Raw genomic sequence first — 19,583 nt, 5'->3', positions numbered from 1 at the left:
TGACTGAGTCTTAGACTCTGCCCTGAAGGAACTTAGTCTGGAAATAGCTAGAGGAGACAGACAATCAAAATACAGTTGTAATTCACTTGTAGTGCTGTGAGGCGGGCAAGTACCTATTTCTGCAGAAACATAAGGAGAGGTACCTTTCCAATTAGAGGAGGTGTCATCCTGTAGAGCCTGTTGGAGCTAGCCTTAAGCAGTCTCCACTGAGGGAAGCAGCAGCCTAGGGAAGGTTTGTGGTGGTGAGACAACGTGATCTGTCTGTGGACTTGCAATGAATTCAGGATGCCCAGAAGATAGGGTTTGAGGTAGAGGGCTTGTTGAGAGATGAGTCAAAACAAAGAAGTCAGAAGTGTCCTATGCCATGCTAAGGAATTCGGATCTCAACCCAAGGGCAGTAGGGAACTATTACAAGGTTTTAAATGAGAAATAACCCAGACAGCTCGACATTTTAGAACAATTACTCTTGGATTTAGTATAGAGCATAGATTTTGTGTTGGGCAGATGGGAGTGAAGGAAGGGACATGAGTTAGGAGGCTACTACAGTAAATCAAACGACAGCTCATACCACTAGGATGGAGGGAAGAGAAATGAGTCTGCAGGCAGAAAAAAACGGGTTGCTGGTTTCCTGTTCTTTAACTTAACCTGCAGCTACGAAGAGTCCAGCTGGCACTGATTCATTAGACCCAGGTTCTGTTATCTATGTTATATCCATCCCAGAATTGTTTCGGTGGTTGTTTGGTTCTGACAGAACATTTTGAGTTTGGAGGGCAAGGTTCTGGACTGGAAGCACTTGCTCTAGGAGCAAGTAAGTGTAACCTTGGTAGTGACAACCTGACTATAAACACTCACTCTTTGTGTGGCTTGTTTCACCTCTGTGTCAGGCAACCCAGAGCGATGACAAAAGGAACTGTGAGTCTGCCTGGTGTTTCGGTCTCTGTCTCGTGACCCTTCTGCTGTGGCTGCCCAGTGAGCAGCGCACACACAGGGTAGCTTCGGATTCCATGGACACTGAGCAAAGTTCTTAGGGTTTCGGGTGAGTGATTAGCATTCCATCAGCAGGAGGTTGACCTCCTCTGGACTGTGGAGGGCAAAGTTAAAATTCACAGTTTACATGGGATTTAACCAAACTCTTGACATTGGGCACATGAGCATAATGACATAGATTTTTCTTGTCTGTAAAAAGGTTAGTAGAATAATTTTGTGGCAGTGTCAAATAGTTTTTCGTTAGTTGAAGAATGTTAGTCAAGAGGCATTTACTGTACTCTTCTAAGAATAACAGCAAAAATAAGATTAAAAAAATGTTTTTGGCAGCACTCAATGGCATGCGGCATCTTAGTCCCCAACCAGGGATTGAACCCATGTCCCCTGCATTGGAAGGCAGAGTCTTAACCACTGGACCTCCAGGGAAGTCCCTGGTTTAAAACTAAGTATTAGAATGAAGAATTCCTGCTTTCCTGTACCTGGTTGAATCAGACTTTTTTTGGTAAAGTACAGCACACATACAGAAGAGAAGAGAATATAAAACATACAGAAAAGTTAAAAACAGAACATCCATGTATCCATCATCCATCTCAAGAAATAGAATATTATTGTAAGCACCCCTGAAGCCCCCATCCCTTTCTACAGTCATTATTCTTCCACCCACCCCAGGTAACCACTGTTTTGCCATTTGTGGTAATCATTCTCTTTATGATTATACATCCTAGATAATGTAATTTAATTTTGCATGTTTTTAATCTCAATGTAAAAGAAATAATACATTCACTTTTATATTTGTGAGTAGCTACATGTTCATTCACTTTCTGCACATAATTATTTTCCACTGTACCATTACACCAGTTTACCCATTCTACTCCAAATGGCTGTTTGGATTGTTCTCTGTTTTAGATATTACAGTGTTACTGTGAACATTGTTGTTATACTCAGCCTGCTATGTAAGTGCAACTTTCTGAAGGAAAGGTAGATTTATAGAAACTGTTGTGTTGAGTTGTAATATATCTGCGTATTTTCACTTTACTAGATTCCGTTTTCCATTGTGTTTTCCAAAGTGGCCATAACAATTTACATTACACCAACAGTGTGTGAGAGCTCCTGCTGCTATGTGACTAGACACAGGACAATTTTTTGCCAGTCTTGAGAGTAAAATGATAATCTTGTTGTGGTTTTGGTCTGCATTTCCTTATTTACTAATGAAGTTGAACACATTTCATAGGTTTATCGGTCATCTTTCCCCCAAAGGGTTATTATATGTTAGTGACCTTAAAACTCCTCCTGCCCCTTACCTAAGGGAATGTGCTAAGGAGTATGGCAGAAATCTAGCTTGTAGGAAGGAGCCTAGATCCTTTCAACTTGTTTTCTCCTCTTTTTTTCCCCAATCCATCTGGTATTTAGGAAATTTCCTGGCATTTCACTCATCTCTCTTCCCTCTCTTCTCCTTCCTTTTTCCTGTTCCTAGACTCTGAAGAGACTCATGGCAGATGAGGTAAGGAAATTTTGTTCAGCATGTGCATGGCTCATTTCCCACACTTATGGTATTTGCCAGTTGCAATAACTTTGACTTTCTATAACTTATAAATGTGATATGGGTTCTACTCTCAGGTCCTCCCACAGCTTTTTCTAACTCTTTGCTCTATTTGATTTATTGCATGCATTTCCCTGGCATGTTCACTGACTTCCAAGGTTGGGCATGTTCTTTAAACTCCCAGCTAACTTGCTGTCTGGATGCCATTCATATCATTGGAAGCCCCAGAATGCTTGCAGATGCTAACTCTTATTTTCAAACAGGTAGTGCCGATAAGCTGCAGTTTATCTGTAGCTCTTTCTGAATTGAATACCTGTCCTTGTGGTTTGAGGAATGGTTGAGGTTGGTTGACAGAGAGATGGCATATATAGCCCTGAAGCCTGAAGTACAATAGATTATATTCTTTGCAAAGACGATTTTGGAGAATATATTTTGAACTTTTGCTGCTTGCATAACACAAGTGCTATGGAGTGTACAGAAGAAAGAAATAACAATGGTTCCTGGTTTTAAGGCATTTCCTTGTTTCTTATATATAACTTATATCAAAATCATGATCAGACTAAGCTCTCAAAGGGAGAGGTCCTCTGAGGATCTGGCCACAGTTATTATTGGGTAACTAGAGGGAAACAGGGCATTTTACTGAGCACTCCGCATGTGAGGTGCTTTCAGGTCTGGGTTGCTCAAGGGCTTAGAAATGGCAGAGGAGCTAAAGAGCAAAGTTCTCTTTTTTTAGACAGGTTCCAAATTTTAGTATTTCATTCTCCTTATCTTTGGGTGAAGGTGAGAGTACAGAGTCAGTGTAGTAAATTAGATACAGGAAAGACTGGTTTCTCTTTTTCATGTCATAAGAGCCTTGGAATTGCCCACAAACCAAAGGAACCATGGGTGTATAAGAGGCTAGAGGCTATTTGAGGTATGATTTGTTGTGTAAATAAAAATGGGTCACTGCTAATTCTTTTTTCTCTTTCTCAGCTGGAGAGATTTACCAGCATGAGAAGTAAGAAGGAGAAAGAAAAACCCAATTCTGCTCATAGAAATTCTTCTGCATTTTATGGGGATGATCCCACAGCACAGTCATTGCAAGATGTTTCAGATGAGCAAGTTCTAGTACTTTTTGAACAGATGCTGGTAAGTTCCCCACCTCAAAACATTGCTTCTTCTTGAAAATGCTTTTATGGGCATGTTTGTTGTTTAGTCACTAAGTCATGTCCAACTCTTTGAGACTTCCTGAACTGTACCTGCCAGGCTTCTCTGTCTATGGGATTTCCCAGGCAAGAATACTGGAGTGGGTTGCCATTTCCTTCTTCATTTATAGGCATGATGGGTCCTTTTTCATGCACAGCCCTCCTTAACTAGCCCTTAATTACCAAAAAAACGCTCTAGGTTTAATAGAGAACTTAATAGCAACTCCATTAATGAAGGGACTAAATATACAGGCACCAATCCGTAAATTGGAATCTGTGAATTAGGCTTAGAAATATCTGATCACTGACCACCTTGTTAGTCTCTTTTAGCCCAGCAGCACTTAAGCCACAAAGATACAGAGTGACTGGGCCAACTAATGTGGTAGTGTGATGACAGCCAGAGTAGATAAAGATTTAAAACATTCACAACAAAATCTCTACAAAGAAGAAACTTTGGAGACGTGGAAAGGTCATTTGCCCAAGGTCTTCTGTTTAGTGGTAAATCTGGAAAGAGAATTCTGATGTTATAATCACTAGAAGACCTTTAAAGATTGGGGCTGGGTCAGTTCAGTAATAACCTGTGCATGGGTGACACTGACTTTGCTGCCCTCAGTGAGAACCGCTGAGTAAGGACACTCAGAGAATGTCCATCAGTGCTGAGGGTTGCAGAGTTTTGAGTCCATGTTTATACGGTTTCATGAGACCTATGGATTAACTTGGATTTACCATTTCAGCTTCAATTAGAGACTAGTGGCGAGTCTAACTAAGTTAAAAGCATGGGATTAAAACCCTTAATACAGGGCCTGGTACCCGTGGTTGTAAACCCTCAACCAGTACTACTACTATTACTTTTCACTGAAGCTTTCAGTTTGTCTCATAATGATCCAAGTGTGTTAAGAGTCTAAGACAATCTGTTAGGGGCTTTGGATTGCAAATTGAGATGTCTTCAGGGCAAGGGGAGGTAGCATTAATAAGTTAAGGGCTACATAAAAGATGATAAAAAGAAAAAGAGACTGCAGTAAAATGAAGAACATTTGGCATTTTTGTTAAAAGCCAGCCACAGTTCACTTCCAGGTTTTGAAGCATTCCGGTTGGGAATGCTAGCCCAGTAATCCCAGATGTTTCTATTTTTCAAGAAGCCAGAAATCTGTACGTTTTAAAAAAGCAACAAAAATTGTTTTTTTTTTTTTAAACAAATAGCCAGCATTCAGATTTCCCTAATAAGGTCATTAAAAAAAAAATTTTTGTTTATTCAAGTCGTGATTCCAGATAGGGTCCATTGTAATATTCTCCGAAGTTTCATTTGAACTATAGATTTTCCTTTCCTTCCTATTGCTATAAAAAGTTTCTTGAAGAAGCTGTTTGACTTTTACAGTTTTCTGTGATCTTAAATTTGCTGATTGTATCCCTTGGTGCTAGAAATTCATTTTTTTTTATGAAGTCTCTCAAATTTAAAATGTTGAAATTTTTAGAAGACAAAGCATACTTAGAAATTTTAGAAGACATCTTTGGGTCTGATTCAGCCTCAGGGCCGCTATTTTGCAACTTTTCTGTTCAGTTTATCTGTAAAAGGAGGAAGAAAGCACCAGAAATTGAGTCAGAAAAAAGTCAGATTACTATTAGGGTTTGGTGGTGGTGATTCCTTCACACATCACACACACACACACGGAGAAGAAATTGAATATTTCCACTTTTTCCTCCTATACATTCCCATTTTAAATAATATTCTGGACTTGTTAGGGTTGAACTTCTGTTCACAGAGATAGGAGGCTCAGACAGATGGTTTCATATGTAACATGCTCAAGCAGGGCCTTTCTCCTGATAACACACTCCAGATTATGTCTGTTGAGGGAATTTGTCAGTTTCCAGTTTGTTCTTCATGGAGGAGTTTGTCCAGGGACTTAGTTAACCAGGAATAATGGGTGTTTAGGCGTAGAGTGGCACAGATTTTGCTGGTGTTTGAATGGTGCCAGTGGTTCAGTGCTTCAGCCTGAAGAAATTACTAAAGTCCATCCCAAGTGCAGAAAATATTAATGCTATGTTTGCTTTTCTTTCAATAATACAAAGTAAGTTTTCCCTCTGTATTGAGAGTCCGTTCTTGTTAGGAGTAAATTTAAGTGTATGTATATAAAAATGTCTGTTGGGATTTATACTAAAATGTTAACCATATTTATTCCTGAGGAATTCCCATCATCTATAATAGCTTAAGTCTCTAGGGGTCAGGAAAATTTCTTTATTCAGTAAGCATTTAGTGTGTTCGTCTCTTCACTAACTGTACTAAATATTAAATACTCAAACTTGTAAGGAATTTAAAGCAATTTTCCCCCTTTTTTCTCCTGCTACTAGCTGGATATGAACCTGAATGAGGAGAAACAGCAGCCTTTGAGAGAGAAGGACATTATCATCAAGAGAGAGATGGTGTCCCAGTACTTACACACCTCCAAGGCTGTGAGTCCTGGGGCAGGTACCCATGACATGGGAGACTGTGCCCTTATCTTGGCCATGTTTGTTTTGTTACTTTCATAGAACATTTTATGTCCACGTCAGTTCTATTTCATTCTTTTATGTAAACTTACTCATTTTTTACCTTTACTTGAGTTACTTTTTTTACATACATTTGCCTAATTCAATCATCATAAAGTATGTATGAGTAATGGGAAGGAAATTCTGAATCTCATCGTTCTGTGGTATATATGATGGGTGTCTGCCCTCATACTGTTTAAATGGTATTAACTAATACTAGTCCAATTTATGACTGAGTCCAGTGTTTACTGACCTCTATTTGCTTCTTTCCAGGGCATGAGCCAGAAGGAGAGCTCTAGGTCAGCCGTGATGTACATTCAGGAGTTGAGGTCAGGCTTGCGGGATATGCCTCTGCTCAGCTGCCTGGAGTCCCTTCGTGTCTCCCTCAACAACAACCCTGTCAGGTGAGGATTCGAAGGTGGAAACAGGAGTAAGAGACCACTGTAGAATTCACTGGTGGGGATTAGAGATCAGAGGAGTCAGGGAAGTATGAGAATGTTCTGGATTGGGAGTAAGAAGTTGCCAGGACACATTTTATTTTTGTGGATAAGAGTATATTGATTTGATATTGCGTTGTCTTTGTGCCTTACAGTTGGGTCCAAACATTTGGTGCTGAGGGCCTGGCCTCCTTATTGGACATCCTTAAACGACTTCATGATGAGAAGGAGGAGACTGCTGGGTGAGGACTTCCAAGTCTTGTCATCTTCTAGGTGGAGGGTAGTAGAGGACTTGGCTGTTTGCTGTAAAGGAGGAAATGGCATAAATGTAAAGTTAGGACTAGGACATTATATATTGGCTGAGAATGGGGTTTATCGTGGGGGTGACTGGAGGATGAATAATTATTATAGGTACAGGAAAAGGAAGAGGAACTTAAATTTCTCCGTATATACCACATATGATTGTGAGTCTCCCAATACAGGTTCTTATCCCATCTGGAAATGTGGTCTGATTAGTCCAGAGCTCTCCCGTGATCTGGTCTGGGTCATATCTCATTTGGAAATATGTGTGATCAGTTTGAGACTAACTTTATGATAGTCTTCAGGGTTGAAATAATTCTTGCACTGACTTAAGTTAGGCTTTCTTGAAGCCAACCTGACCCAGTATGGTTTCTCTACTTCCTGGGATCTTTCCAAAGCAAAACACAGGTCCTCTGCCTCCTGAAAGTACAGACTTGAAACCTTTGGTGTAGATGAGGCAAGCAATAATAGATAGGATGCTATTGTGATAGAATTTAGCCCTTAGGAGCCTACTAGGAGTTAAAGGGGAGATTTTAATATAATACTAAATTCTTCGTTAATGAGAGGATTAGCCAGTGGTTCTTTTCTTCAGCTATCTCTTTTTGCCAGTGTTTCAGAACAAAGTGCTATGTGCTAGAGTTTACTCAGCTACTAGTTGGGAGTGTTCATAAGACCCTTGTTTATAGTTGAAAAGTCAGTGGGCGATAGGTGTAGAATAAAGGGACTTCACTAATTATGTCTTCTACACACAGAGGCTATGACAGCCGTAACAAGCATGAGATCATTCGCTGCTTGAAAGCTTTTATGAATAACAAGGTAAGATTGTTCCCATTCTCATTCTGACTCCCATCATGACCCCTGTTCTTGCTCTTCTGTTGGCAAATTCAAAAAAGAAGGACCTAGAAATACAAGGTTCAAGACTTCTGGCTTTCCTTTTTAGTATTATAACTTTTGATTACCACATACACATACTGTTACATATCTTTTTCCTCAGTTGTAATGTCTATTTCAGAGGAAAGGCTTAATTTTCTTCTTCTGTTTATACTTTTGTTAATGATGGATTTCCTGACCTGCAGTTATTAATTTTTGGAAGGTTTATTTTATTCTCTGCTTTATTATTTTGTCCCCTGTATGTTCCTACTGTAGAATATTTCCTTTCTCTTTATTTTTTTCTGTTTAGTATTTAAACCTAGGGAGCCTTCAATGGTTTGTTCATGAGTGCAAATCTGTCTTCCTGACTGTTTAATTTTATTATAATTATTCTATTGGCTTGTGGGGGCATTGAAAAAGAAACGTTAAGAGTCAGTTTTTATTCTTGGAAGACATAGAATTCTATTGTGTCTGCTCAGTTCAGTTCAGTTTCTCAGTCATGTCCAACTCTTTGCGACCCCATGGACTGCAGCACTTCCCTGTCCATCACCAACTCCTGGAGTTTACTCAACTCATGTCCACTGAGTCGGTGATGCCATCCAACCATCTCATCCTCTGTCGTCCCCTTCTCCTCCTGCCCTCAGTCTTTCCCAGCATCAGGGTCTTTTCCAATGAGTCAGTTCTTCACATCAGGTGGCCAAAGTATTGGAGCTTCAGCTTCAGCATCAGTCCTTCCAATGAACACCCAGGACTGATCTCCTTCAGGATGGACTGGTTGGATCTCCTTGCAGTCCAAGGGACTCTCAAGAGTCCTCTCCAACACCACAGTTCAAAACCATCAATTCTTTGGCACTCAGCTTTCTTTATAGTCCAACTCTCACATCCATACATGACTACTGGAAAAACCATAGCCTTGACTTGACGGACCTTTGTTGGCAAAGTAATGTTTCTGCTTTTTAACACGCTGTCTAGGTTGGTCATAACTTTTCTTCCAAGGAGTAAGCGTCTTTTAATTTCATGGCTGCAGTCACCATCCGCAGTGATTTTGGAGCCCAAGAAAATAAAGTCTGTCACTGTTTCTACTGTTTCTCCATCTGCTTGCCATGAAGTGATGGGATTGGATGCCATGATCTTAGTTTTCTGAACGTTGAGCTTTAAGCCAACTTTTTCACTCTCCTCTTCCACTTTCATCAAGAGGCTCTTTAGTTCTTCTTCACTTTCTGCCATAAGTGTGGTGTCATCTGCGTATTTGAGGTTATTGATATTTGTCCCGGCAATCTTGATTCCAACTTGTGCTTCATCCAGTCCAGCGTTTCTCATGATGTACTCTGCATATAAGTTAAATAAGCAGGGTGACAATATACAGCCTTGATGTACTCCTTTCCCAATTTGGAACCAGTCTGTTGTTCCATGTCCAGTTCTAACTGTTGCTTCCTGACCTGCATACCGATTTCTCAAGAGGCAGGTCAGGTGGTCTGGTATTCCCATCTCTTTCAGAATTTTCCATAGTTATTGTGATCCACACAGTTAAAGGCTTCGGCATAGTCAGTAAGGCAGAAATAGATGTTTTTCTGGAACTCTCTTGATTTTTCAATGATCCAGCGGAGGATGTTGGCAATTTGATCTCTGGTTCCTCTGCCTTTTCTAAAACCAGCTTGAACATCTTGTAGTTCACAGTTCACATATTGTTGAAGCCTGGCTTGGCGAATTTTGAGCATTACTTGTTGTGTCTGCTAGAAAATTATTTTTCCTATGCTCATTTTTGTTTAGCTATTTTGGGAAGCATATTCTATCCTGTATTAGTTTGCTAGGGTTGCTAGAACACAGTACTACAAACTAGGTGTCTTAAACAACAGAAGTTTGTTTACCTCACAGCTCTAAAGGCTGTAAGTCCAAGATCAGGGTGTCAACAGAATTGGTTCCTTCTGAAGGCTGGGAGGGAGGGTGTGTCCCACGCTTCTCTCCTAGCTTCTGGTGTCTTGCTGGCAACCTTTGAGATTCCTTGACTTGTATATGCATCACCCAATCTGTATCTTTGAGTTCACGTGGCGTTCTCCCTGTTTGCCTACATCTCCTCTTTTTGTAAAGACAACAGTTATATTGGGTTAAGGACCCACCCTACTCTAGTCTGACGAAATGGTAATCTAACTGACTACATCTGCCTGTGACCCTGTTTCCAAATGAGGTTACAGTCTCAGGTACTAGGGGTTAGGGCTTCAACATACGGATTTTGGGAGGAATACCATTCAACCCATAACAACTCATCAACTTGTCCCTGGTTAGGTGCTCTCATCTTTAAGCCTTCCTTTTCTGTTTTTGTTCTCATAGTTTGGAATCAAGACGATGTTGGAGACAGAAGAAGGAATTCTGCTGCTGGTCAGAGCCATGGATCCTGCTGTTCCCAACATGATGATTGATGCTGCTAAGCTGCTCTCTGCTCTCTGTATCCTGCCGCAGCCAGAGGACATGTATGTGGCTGGAATGATTTTTCTATTTTCTTTTTTATCATCTTCCTTAGTCTTGAGGAATATTGAGTTGCTTGGGTGTCCACTTACTCTTAAATACTAGGTAAGACTATATTTCTTAACGTGAACACTGTGAATCTTAATATTTAAGAATGTTTGTTAAGAGATGGAGGCTGTTCTGCATGTACTGCTGCTTATCAAAGGTACAGCAGAGTGCCTCCTAGATCTCCAGTAATGTCTGTATTGTCTAGGACAAGGGTTTCTTTTTAATTTTTTAAAATTCAGAAATAACACAAGGTTATTTTAAAACTCTGAACAACACAGAAATATATGAAGTACAGTTAAACAATGTCATCCCTTTGGCAAACCCTGTTCTACAGAGGTGACCACTTTTAATGGTGTGGTGTAGTCTCATGGATCATTTTCTTTTTTTTTTTTTTCATGGATCATTTTCTAGCGTAGACAGATATACTAAGTTATAACATACCTGCCACTCCAAAAGATGGTATCTTAGAATTAAGGAAAGGTGGCGCTAGTGGTAAAGAATCCACCTGCCAATGAGGAGATGCTAGAGACACTTCCCCCTGGGTTGGGAAGATCCCCTGGAATAGGAAATGGCAACCTGCTCCAGTATTCTTGCCTGGAAAATTCCATGGATGGAGGAGCCTGGTGGGCTACAGTCCATGGGACTGCAAAGAGTTGGACATGACTGAGCACACATACATGTATTCTTTGTACAATATATATATATTATTTCATATTTATGTACTTATGTTGGGTAGATTTTCTATGAGTAGGCCAATGTTACTGGCATTAAAAATTGGTACTGTTAAATACCTCTCCAAGAGTTGTCCAATTTATACGCCCTAGAACAGGGGTCTTGATTTGGTAAATATGGATAGGACTCTAGGGCTGTATTTTTAGGGAGTGCACTTTTCTGAAGAGATGGTCCTTAGTTTCCTGGTGATCTGGCCTCTGCTCTATATGATAAGAAGAAGAATATGAGAAATCTAGAATGTTGATATTGTCTGTTTCCTAACTGATCTGTGCCCCTGTGTAATCTACCTGACCGGAGCACCTGACCAATTCTCTCCCTTTCCTCACTCTTGGGCAGGAATGAAAGGGTTTTGGAGGCGATGACAGAAAGAGCTGAAATGGATGAGGTGGAACGTTTTCAGCCACTGCTGGATGGATTAAAAAGTGGGACCTCCATTGCTCTCAAGGCATGTATACCTGTGAAATGGCCCACAAGTGGAATTCAAGATAGAAAGACTGAAGTTCATTTGACCTTTTTTTTTTTTTTTTTTGACCTTTTAAAAGAACACATGGAGTGGTTACCAACAATGTATTTTATATTTCAGAGTTCTTTCTGAAGGGAAAATGGTTACTCTTCTCTCTAAAAAGCAGAGAAAGAACTGTTTTCCTCATTACGAGGTGGAAAAAAGGCATGGTATTTATTTACAAGCTAGGAAACCAAGGCCCAGAACAAATTACACTTTCAAATCCCCGGAATTCTTTAGACCTCTGAGCTCTCTGGACCTGTGTTTAAACCAGGCTAATTTGCTGTAACAGAAAATCATTCTTGTCGTTTTTGTACTCCATCTTCTAGGTAATATTTAGGGGCCTCAGAATGCAGGTAAAGAGAGTGGGATCTTGATCTCTAGAAGTTAACATTGACACAGCTGCTGAATTTTCTTATCTTAGGTAGGATGCCTACAGCTCATCAATGCTCTCATCACACCAGCTGAAGAACTTGATTTCCGAGTTCACATCCGAAGTGAACTGATGCGCTTGGGGCTGCACCAAGTGTTGCAGGTGAGAGGCAGCTCTTCATTAGAAAGGCTGGGCTGGTTCCTCCTGTTCGTATAGCCCCACCATCCCTAGGATAACTTCCATTTTCAGTTTAAAAACCAGGTTGAGGGAGTTCCCTGGTGGTCTACTGGTTAGGATTCAGCACTTTCACTGCTGTGGCCTGGGTTCAGTTCCTGGTTGGGCAACCATGGCAGGTCATGCAGCGTGGCCAAACAAACCAAAAAAAACAGGGTAAAAGGTTTGGGTTTCTAGCCAGCATCAGGCACTTCTGGGTTCCCTGACCTATTCTTCTGATGTTGACAGGACCTTCGAGAGATTGAAAATGATGATATGAGAGTGCAGCTTACTGTATTTGATGAACAAGGAGAAGAAGATTCCTATGACCTGAAGGGACGGCTGGATGACATTCGAATGGAGATGGAATATCCTTTTACTGACTGGGTCGAAATAGATAAGACATTCGGTTATTTTCAGTGATAGATCCCTGTATGGAATGGTGTGGAGTTGATGATCAGAAGAGGGCATTAGTCCATCTTCCTAGTAGATAAGGCGGCTGTCTTTTGATTGCTGTGGATTTGTTTACCTCAGCACGGACCAGAGGAGTTGGGAAAGCTCATCTGAGGGTTGCTCAGCATGGAAGCAGCCATCATAGTTAATATAGATCTCCTAGAACACAATAGCTTAGCTTATTAAGATGTGGAACTGGTTTTGGAAGGACATAGGCAAGTCAGGGAATAGGGCTGTAACTTGTATGTGCCCCTGAGACTGACATGGGGAATAATTTGGTTACCTATCAGTATTTTCCACAAGTGACTTTGAGGCACTTACCTTTTTCTTTCTGTCTATTGCTCGATTTTCAAGCCAAGTACTAGGCATTTTGTCTCTGTGTAGTACCACTGACTCACTGGTCCTCTGGCCAAAGGAAGTTTACACAGCTTAAAGTTTAGGCCAGGGTGTACAGAAGGAACAGCTGTTAGAATAGAAGTGGCATCTTGTTCCTTTTCATGAGAGTTGTCAAGCTACCTGTCAGACATATTTTCTAAGTTTATGCTTTCCTTAGCCTCTTCTCCTTTTCCACTGACTTCAGTGAAGTCTTCCAGATTCTGTTAAACACAGTGAAGGATTCAAAGGCAGAGCAGCACTTCCTGTCTATCCTGCAGCACTTACTCTTAGTCCGAAATGACTATGAGGCCAGGTGAGATGGTATACCTTTGGGAAGATTAATCTGAACCTAAATGGAGAGAGCAAAATTCAAGTGAACTGCCCTCTTTCATAGTGGGGTGAAGGTGATAGCCAAGGAAGGCAGCAGTATAAAGTTCTTTCATGTTGGAACATGAGATTCAAGCCATAGACTAGAGATTCAGCAATAGTACTGTCTGTCACAGGCAGGGTCTAGCTTGAATTTTAGATGGAAAATGATTTGCACTGGGAGACAGATGGCAAGAAGTTTTGACTCTGTGAAGTAGATGTGCATAGCTGATGCGGAAGAGGGGGATTTCTTAGAATGGCAGCAGTACTCCATTAATATTATGAAAAAGTCTTTTCCAGGACATTTATCCTCAGGTCCTTCTATTGTCAAAGCAATTTACCTTTCTTGATCCTGAATACCAAAATTATATTTTGGTTTTCCATTAATAACCTTGTTTTGTTTCTTCTGTAGACCGCAGTACTATAAGTTGATTGAAGAATGTATTTCTCAGATAGTTCTGCACAAGAACGGGGCTGATCCGGACTTCAAGTGTCGGCACCTCCAGATTGATATTGAGGGACTGATTGGTAAGTGTATTCATCTATTTGGTTCTGTGAAACATTGCTTCCACCTATCATTTTCCATTTTTCTTTCAGTGAAGATTTCAGAGAAGGTACTTTTTTAGCCCATGGGTATTTGCATTTTCACTCTTTCTTAGGTGATATAATAATATCTATGCTAGGAATATACAGGCCTTTAGTTTATTTCCAAAAAATTCTAAAAGTTTATCCCTTCTCATACACCTCCCCACCTTTTGAAGGGACTTCAGGTATTGTCTTTAACTCCTGCTGGTCCCAGAGATTCATAAGTACTACTTGTAGGCATTTTCTGTGCCACCCAGCATGGTAGCCATACTGTGTAACAGGCACTCAGAAATTATATGTTGAACTTAGCTGAAAGTTCCATTTCTTTGTCCTATACAGAACATTAAGAAGGATAAGAAAAATAACCAAAGGGCAGTCTTTGCTCCTTATGTTTATATGGAAGGGCTTAGTGAGAGGGGCAGGGGAGAATTGGGAACTTGACTTCCTGACTCTTTGCCTTCTTTTTAGACCAAATGATTGATAAAACAAAGGTGGAGAAATCAGAAGCCAAAGCTACAGAGCTGGAAAAAAAGGTATGTATGAGAGATCAAAAATAATTGAGCTATATCTTTCTTTCTTTGTTTAAGGGTTTTGATTTTTCTGACATGTGACACAGTTACTCATGATATTTTGGAAGTGTTCAGCACACAATAGCAGTTCCTTGGGGAAACCTTTCTGGTGTAGGTTATTCAGTGGAGAAAGTATGATCATGAGTAGCTGGTCCATTGTGAGTTTGCACAGTTCATGGGCCCCCGAGCAGGAGGAAGACAGGTGGAACTCTCATATAACATTGTCAGCACTTGGGTTTACTTGATGTCTCAGGCCTCTTAGCCATAGAATAATCGGAACTGGAATATGTCTGAATTCTTTTTCTCTTTGATTAAGGACTCCTATTGTTGATAACTTTTTGATCCTTGAGACTGTTGGGACTGTGCACCTTAGCTGTCCTGGTTAAATGTCCTTAAAATCTTGGTGGTGGTGGCTTTTTTAAAAAGTCACTCCCAAGTATTCATAGTCTATGGAAATAATCCCTGGCTTCCCCCTCCTTTAAGCTTGATTTTAAGGTCAAAATCATAGTGGCCTGTTTTCCCAGGCATTCCTTGGGTCAGTGAGCTCAACAGATCAAGGATTAACACAAAACAGTAAATTATGGGGAATAATACTGGACTTTTGTTGAGATGGAGAACCTGATTTCTTTCTTTTCTAGCTGGACTCCGAGTTAACAGCTCGACATGAGCTCCAGGTGGAAATGAAAAAGATGGAAAGTGACTTTGAGCAGAAGCTCCAGGATATTCAGGGAGAAAAGGATGCATTGGATTCTGAAAAGCAAAAAATTGCCACGGAGAAACAGGACCTGGAAGCAGAAGTGTCTCAGCTCACAGGAGAGGTAATTTCCGAACAGGGAAGGCAGAGTAACCTGGGACTGCCATCAGCAGCTTCAGGGTGAGCCTGTGTTGGAGCAGGACTCTCTCATCTTAGAACTAGGAAGAGTTCAGATACTAATAGGTAATCTAGTTAGGTGGTGCATATTCTTTAAATCATGAACTGTTTTGGGGATAAGTAATACGTAAGATAGACAATTTGGAGAATACAGAACAACACAAAGAATAAAATGAGTCACCGAACTACCCAGAGATAAAGATAATATTTCTAGTAATTTAGAAATATTCTAGTAAATTTAGGAGTAAATACTGAATAAACTGTTCTATTTACTAATTTTCTCTTACTTGAGTCATCTCTGGACAGATCTATGCCTACATACTCTGCCTGCAGTTATAAATATTTATATGATCTGTGATACCTGATAACTTGATCACTTTATGTGTTTATATTACTACATTTATAGCACATATGTTAATTATATAACTAGAATATTTGGTTTACTTGATCTTTGCAATTTCTAATCAAAGGGAGAGTTTAACATAAACTTTGAAGTTGCCTTCTTAATGCAAAGCATACTGAACTAAGAACATGAAAACCTGAATTCTAGTTTTGTCTCTGTTGCTAAGTAGCTCTGTGACTTTAGGTGGAGCCTGTCAACTAACTGTTTTCACTCCCTTCATGTATAAAATGAGAAGTTTGGATCAAGTAATTTCTTAGGTTCTTTCCAGTGGTCCCTGAAGTGGAGTGAGACATATTCCTCTTGGTGGTGTTTCTGCAGGTTGCCAAGCTGTCCAAGGAACTGGAAGATGCCAAGAAAGAAGTGGCTTCTCTCTCTGCTGCAGTTACTGCTGTAGCCCCTCCTAGCAGTGCTGCTGTTCCCCCTGCGCCTCCTTTACCTGCTGACTCTGGGCCTGTTGTACCCCCTGTATCAGTCCCCACACCCCCACTTCCTGAGGCCAGGGCCAGTCCTCCTCCCCCACCTCCTGCTCCTCCTCTACCTGGGTGTGCTTTCCTCCCCCCACCTGGGGGTCCTAGCATCCCCCCTCCTCCCCCTTTGCCTGGAGGTGTTGGCATCCCCCCCCCTCCTCCTCCTCCCCCTTTGCCTGGAAGTGTTGGCATCCCCCCCCCTCCTCCCCCTTTGCCTGGAAGTGTTGGCATCCCCCCACCACCTCCTCCCCCTTTACCTGGAGGTGTTGGCATCCCCCCCCCACCTCCTCCCCCTTTGCCTGGAGGTGTTGGCATCCCCCCCCCACCTCCTCCCCCTTTGCCTGGAGGTGTTGGCATCCCCCCACCACCTCCTCCCCTGCCTGGGGGCCCTGGCATCCCCCCACCCCCTCCTCTCTTGCCTGGAGGACCAGGAGTGCCGCCTCCCCCTCCCCCTTTTCCTGGTGGAATCCCCCCACCCCCTCCATTTCCTGGAGGCCCTGGCGTTCCTCCGCCTCTCCCTTTTGGAGTTCCTGCAGCCCCAGTTCTGCCATTTGGATTAACCCCAAAGAAACTTTACAAGCCAGAGGTGCAGCTCCGGAGGCCAAACTGGTCCAAGGTGAGAATTTCTGTCCATCTCTTCATTAGTAGATTAAGAAAAAAACCCTTCAGCTTCCTACTTTGTGTTTTGTGCATGGTTGGACTCCCCTTTCTTATGGTTCACATCTGTATGTCTTCAAGTTCCACTCATGCATATGTTTATTCAGCAGATAATAGACATATCCTGCATGCCAGATATCACTTGGGAGAGTTCTTGGAACCTGTACTCTGCTAGAAAACCTAAACTTATCCTACAGTTAATGTTTTTTGCCCTTTTCACTGAGGATATGAGTGCAATGATACCGTACAGTTTGATAATAGTCATTTCACTGATCTGCAAGGTACTGATAATTTTACTGATCCAAAAGTCATATAGATTTATGGATACAGCCCCCTACCACCTCTGCCCACCAGGAAATGAGTTACACAGGATATGATTGCACAGATATGGTATGTGTTTGAAACCCTTATGATTCTACATCAGTCCTTTGCTTTTGGAAGCCAAGTGAAAATAAAGGAACTTAGGGATTTGTTCATAAAATGAACGAATTTGGTACATTTAGCCACATTGATGGGGCAGGTGTAATGTAAAGCAAGGGAAGATGTAAAATAAAGCCATATTGCTTCTAAAAGTAGAGGATTTGGGATTAGAAGGAGGATAAGCAGCATATCTGAGTCTAGTTTCTGAATAAACACCAATAAACACACAAGCTGGAATCATCATCTGGTCCACCACAAAGAGCATAGCTGTTCTGTGTCCCAGGTTAGTCTTACTCTAGTAAGACGTTGACAGTGACCAGCCAGCTGCTGCTTTTGCATCTCAATCAGTTTTCTAGGATGGGAAGTACAGAGCTCAGCTTAGTAACTCTTAATACCTACCTGTATCTACAGTTTGTTGCTGAGGACCTTTCCCAAGACTGCTTCTGGACAAAGGTGAAGGAGGACCGATTTGAGAACAGTGAACTTTTCGCCAAACTTACCAGTACCTTTTCTGCCCAGACCAAGAGTGAGTCCTTTCCTCTTTCTGGCAAAGGGCCAAATTTAGGACTAGGGGCCAGACTAGGACTTAGAAGGTTCATTAAGGTGGTCTCCCATTTCTTTCCCTTCCCTGGTTGAGGACTGAAGAGAGCTGGGGGTTCCTATTCAGAAGAAAGTAAGTTTGGTTTTGTGTTCTGGGGATGCTGGAGTTGGCAAAGAGAACTGTTGCATGTAGGTGTTTTGTCCCCCAGTTTTTGTGCACGTAGGTATTTTATGTCAGTGGAGCATGTAGGGATGTGAGATTAACATCACAGAGCTCAGGCTGGGCCCATCTTGAAAGGTTTCTGGCACTGCCTTTAAGGCGCCATCCTCAAACCTATATACGTAGTTGATCAGAGTTGGGCAGAGTCCTTAGTATTAGTAGGTCAGGTGGCTGAGCAACTGTCTTTGTACAATAACAGAGAACCATATGTGATCCCTTTTTTTTTTTTCCATTTCTTTCCAATATCTGATGCTTTCTCCTTCCTGGCCATTTGCTCCTGCAGCTTCAAAAGGTAAGAGTACCGAAGAGCCATGTAGTTGGGTCTCTTGAATATTAGAGAAAACAGTGAAACAGATGTAAAGGAATTTCTCTTTGAAAACTAAGACTAGAAACGGGACTGATTTCTCTTTTGCTAGTGTTTTTTTTAAGAGTCCAGAAGGACCAGTAACTCTGATGTTAACTGACAAGGATGAAAATTATTTTAAGTCAAAGCTACCATATACTTGTTCTTTCTTTGGAAGGTGAGGGACAGCTTAAATAATAATGCTATTACTTTACATTTGTGTTGTGTTTTACAAATTTGAAAGTTGTTGAACATATTTTACCCTGTTAAGCCTGCAAAGAAACCTTATGAGATAGGCAGGGTGTATGTTATCTCCATTCCATAGTGTTCATAGACTGATTAGTTAAGAAGCTTGCCAAAGTTTGTATGACCAGATCCAGGGATCCTGACTTCTAGTCTGTCTTTTCATATAAATTTTTGCTTTTCATCTTCACCTTCGTATCTTCCCTTTTATTTTAGAAGAGCTGATCTCTTTTGGCCTCTTCTTTCTTCACTTCCTAATTCTTGTAGTCTCACGCTCTTTTGTGTTGGGGCATTGTAGTTATTTCCCCAGAGAGATGCAGTATTTGAAAAATATTGTCATTACCTAATGACAGTTAGAACCTAATAATTTTGTATTTCCAACGTCTACCAGCTTTTAGTTTATTTAGAGGTTTGTTTTGATCCTAGTGGTAACAACTGAGTGCAGCTAAGAGCATTCCCCTTCATCAGTAAATAAGCATTTTTAAAGACAATTACTACCTTTTTCCTTAAGTGATCTGATGAGACTAGACCGCACTTTGTTCTAATAAGAAATCTATTGGAGAGAATACCCTGGTGCCTAGTGATTAGGATTCGGTGCTTTCACTGCAGAGGCCCAGGTTTGGTCCCTGGTTGGGGCATCATCCCACATGCTACATGGCATACCTCTGTTAATTGTTCAGTGGTGTCCAACTCTTTGCTACCCCGTGGATTGTAGCCTGCCAGGTTCCTCTGTCCATGGGATTCTCCAGGCAAGAATACTGGAGTGGGTAACCGTTCACTTCTCTGGAGGAAATTTCTGACCCAGAGATTGAACCCAGGTCTCCTTCCTTGCAGGCAGATTCTTTACCGTCTGAGCCACCAGGGAAGCGTGGCAGGGCCAATATAAAAACAAAAACCCAAAA

General features: G+C 41.3%; 1 protein-coding gene across 1 annotated transcript in view; it reads left to right on the top strand.

The window, feature by feature from the left end:
* Positions 1 to 17,986, top strand: part of LOC133062492 (protein diaphanous homolog 1-like) — a 45,157-nt gene extending 27,171 nt beyond the window's left edge. The window contains exons 2-17 of the mRNA XM_061151561.1: positions 2,459 to 2,485; positions 3,497 to 3,652; positions 6,055 to 6,156; positions 6,505 to 6,635; positions 6,824 to 6,910; positions 7,721 to 7,784; positions 10,167 to 10,306; positions 11,418 to 11,526; positions 12,008 to 12,118; positions 12,419 to 12,537; positions 13,194 to 13,310; positions 13,776 to 13,891; positions 14,417 to 14,481; positions 15,156 to 15,335; positions 16,110 to 16,874; positions 17,747 to 17,986. Coding sequence (XP_061007544.1) covers positions 2,459 to 2,485; positions 3,497 to 3,652; positions 6,055 to 6,156; positions 6,505 to 6,635; positions 6,824 to 6,910; positions 7,721 to 7,784; positions 10,167 to 10,306; positions 11,418 to 11,526; positions 12,008 to 12,118; positions 12,419 to 12,537; positions 13,194 to 13,310; positions 13,776 to 13,891; positions 14,417 to 14,481; positions 15,156 to 15,335; positions 16,110 to 16,874; positions 17,747 to 17,971 — 2,514 coding nt within the window. The 3' untranslated portion in view covers positions 17,972 to 17,986. The remainder of the gene's footprint in view (positions 1 to 2,458; positions 2,486 to 3,496; positions 3,653 to 6,054; positions 6,157 to 6,504; positions 6,636 to 6,823; positions 6,911 to 7,720; positions 7,785 to 10,166; positions 10,307 to 11,417; positions 11,527 to 12,007; positions 12,119 to 12,418; positions 12,538 to 13,193; positions 13,311 to 13,775; positions 13,892 to 14,416; positions 14,482 to 15,155; positions 15,336 to 16,109; positions 16,875 to 17,746) is intronic.
* Positions 17,987 to 19,583: the final 1,597 nt, after the last annotated feature.

This window comes from Dama dama, chromosome 9 (assembly GCF_033118175.1).
Source record: "Dama dama isolate Ldn47 chromosome 9, ASM3311817v1, whole genome shotgun sequence".
NCBI lineage: Eukaryota > Metazoa > Chordata > Mammalia > Artiodactyla > Cervidae > Dama > Dama dama.
Note: the sequence above shows the minus strand (reverse complement) of the source record. Positions and strands in the feature narration are given on the sequence as shown.